Raw genomic sequence first — 2838 nt, 5'->3', positions numbered from 1 at the left:
GGAACTGGAAACACAGGGAATCCAGGGCGGATGATCCCTTCAGGACCAATGTTGAGAGTAGCCATACCAGGAGGGGAAAGGGAAGGTGTGGGGAAGAAAGGGGGACCCGATCACAATGATCTACCTATAACCCCCTCCCAGGGGGACAGACAACAGAAAAGTGGGTGAAGGGAGACATCGGACAGTGTACGACATGAAAAAACAATAATAATTTATAAATTATCAAGGGTTCACGAGGGAGGGGGGAGTGGAGAAGGAGTAGGGAAAATGAGGAGCTGATACCAAGGGCTCAAGGAGAAAGAAAATGTTTTGAGAATGTGCTTGACACAATGGATGGATGGATGGAGTGTGATAAGAGTTGTACGGGCCCCCAATAAAATGATAATAAAAAAGACAATGAGACACTCTATCTAAAAGGGTCACCAACAAAACTGTCAGTCGGCTTGTCACCCTCATGGGAGGCAGGGCAATGGAGAGGAGCCGACTATAAATGAATACAGCCCAGCCTGGAATTCTACACCCACCAAAATGGTGAGCACCCATTTGCCCCCATCAATAATGAAGGCGAAATAGAGGCATTTTCAGGCAACCAAAAACTGTTTATTGTAACACATACTAAATAGGGTTCTTCAAGCAAAAAAGAAAATATAAAGGGACTAATATTTAGTCCCAACTAAAATTTAAAATCATCAGACTGGATTACATTACAAATATATGCTGCCCATAAGAGATAAAATTTTAATATATATACTGGACCGTAAAGCACACCTCAGTAAATATCAGAGGACTGAATTATACAGAATATATATGATTACGGTGAAATCAAGCAAGAAATCAAAAACAAACCAAAAAAAGTACCCAAATGTTTTTAAGCCATCCAGTACATATCTAAACAATCCAAGATTCAAAGAAGAAATCACAATGGGACTTAGAAAACATTTTAATTGAGTGATATGAATACATGATATATTCACTGCTAAGAGGCAGAAAAAGCATTGTTCGGAAAGAAAGGTATAGTCTTAAAATGTATTACAAAGGAAGAAAGCTAAAAATCAATTATTTAGGGTCCATGCCAATAAACTAGAATAAAAAAACACACAGCAAATTAAGGTCAAAGAAAGTAAAATGAAGGAAATAATAAAAAGAAGAGGAGAACTCAGGGAAATAGAAAGTAAACATACAAAGCCAAAAGTTGATACTTTGAAAATATTATACATTTGAAAACCCCCTAATCAGCCGGGTCAACAGAGAGTGAGAAAACACAGATTACCAGTGTCAGGGATGAAGACAGAGCTATCACTGCAGATCTTAACAGACATTCAAACAGCTAAAAGAGGATACTGTTATCATACAATTGATACATGCAAAGTTGAAAAGGTAGACAGAATGGTCAAATTCCTTGGGGAAAAATATCACTTGCCAAAACTGACACAGGACAAAATAGAACATTTTCATTTTAAAAAAACAACAACAACATGGTTTAATCGGAATCCATAGCTGTGAGTCCTCCCGGGAGGCCTCTGCACTATATGTTTCCGGATATTTAAGAAGACATGACACCAATGTTAGACAACTATTCCAGAGGACAGGAAAAGAGGGAACGCTTTGAGCATAAATCCGGACACCAGAATCTGACACGGTGGTGGCAAGAGAGGAAATTTGCCAAGCTCTTCACGAAATGATACACCCAAACCTATGCAGAATATAAACAAATCACATCCAACAACTGAGTAGATTTTATTTCAGGAATGTACGTGGTTTGATAGCCAAACCCCTCAAAGCCTATGGTGAAGGGCCAAAAAGAAAAAGACGACCAACGGGGCTAGAAAGAGACGGAGCGGTCAGCTAACACAGTGCCCAGTGGACTCATCCCCTTCTCGACTCCATGACCTCCCTCACCTGTCCACCACAGCAGTCTGGTCTTACTCGACACCAGCCCGGTCAGGTGGCTGCAGGCCTGCTTGGGGACCGCATGCTAAAGCGTGGGGAAGAAGTGAGCAGAGCCTAAGGTGAACGAGCGAGCAGGCTTCAAAAGGTTCATGGACAACTGGAACTGAACGGTAGCGGGCTTGTTCCACAAACTTCTTGAAGCCCCACCACCCTCGTAAGTGCTCTGAGCTCAGCTGCCTCCTCAGCAGAGTGGCCGTGGCCAGGCCTACCTGGCCTGTTTCACAAGCTGGGGGGGTGGGGGTGGGAACAGGGGGGGCAGGGAGTGTGTGATGGCTGGTGAAGCTGCACATGTGTGAGGTGGCAGCTCCTCTTGAGAAGCCATCCCCCTGGCACAGCATGCTCACCTGAGGGGCATTGGCTGAGTGCCCTGCCGTTTGAAGGCTCTTTCCAGCCTCTCCTGGGTTGTCCTGGAATTCCCACCAGGCAAGTAGAGCTTCAACGGCGTCCTGTCCACCACGGGGCCGCCGTCCACTGGTGAGCTGGCCTCAAAAATGTCTCTCACCCTGCCCCTCTCCCTCGGGGGCAGCCCTTTGCTTGGCATGTGGGGCGGGCTGCTAGGAGTGGGTTTCTGCTTGTCTATGGTCAGTTCACACAGCTGGCCCAGGGGGCTCCTGGACAAGGCGCTGGTGTGGGAGCTCTCCTGCGGGGCTGGGCAGGCGGAGAGCTCCAGGACCTTCCGACCGTCTTCCTCCTGGGGCTGGATCGTGCTGCCCAAGGCTGGCGACCGCCTCAAGGAACGTTTTCGGAAAGAATCCTGAAAGGACAAAGGCAAAACCCAGTGAGGAGCCCCTTCCGGAGAGGACAGGAAAACACTATTTCTCACTTCAAGCATTCACCAACGACGTCCCCTAGCCTGGGAATGCCTTCTCCCACCCCCAGCTCCTTCTG

General features: G+C 46.6%; 1 protein-coding gene across 1 annotated transcript in view; it reads right to left on the bottom strand.

Annotated features, from left to right (window-relative positions):
- Positions 1 to 2838, bottom strand: part of MINDY4 (MINDY lysine 48 deubiquitinase 4) — a 154470-nt gene that overhangs the window by 124851 nt on the left and 26781 nt on the right. The window contains exon 5 of the mRNA XM_013004666.2: positions 2295 to 2704. Within this exon, the coding sequence (XP_012860120.2) occupies positions 2295 to 2704 (410 nt within the window). The remainder of the gene's footprint in view (positions 1 to 2294; positions 2705 to 2838) is intronic.

The sequence above is a fragment of the Echinops telfairi genome, unplaced genomic scaffold, assembly GCF_000313985.2.
Source record: "Echinops telfairi isolate 266 unplaced genomic scaffold, ASM31398v2 ScPeMD7_23;HRSCAF=83, whole genome shotgun sequence".
Taxonomy (NCBI): domain Eukaryota; kingdom Metazoa; phylum Chordata; class Mammalia; order Afrosoricida; family Tenrecidae; genus Echinops; species Echinops telfairi.
Note: the sequence above shows the minus strand (reverse complement) of the source record. Positions and strands in the feature narration are given on the sequence as shown.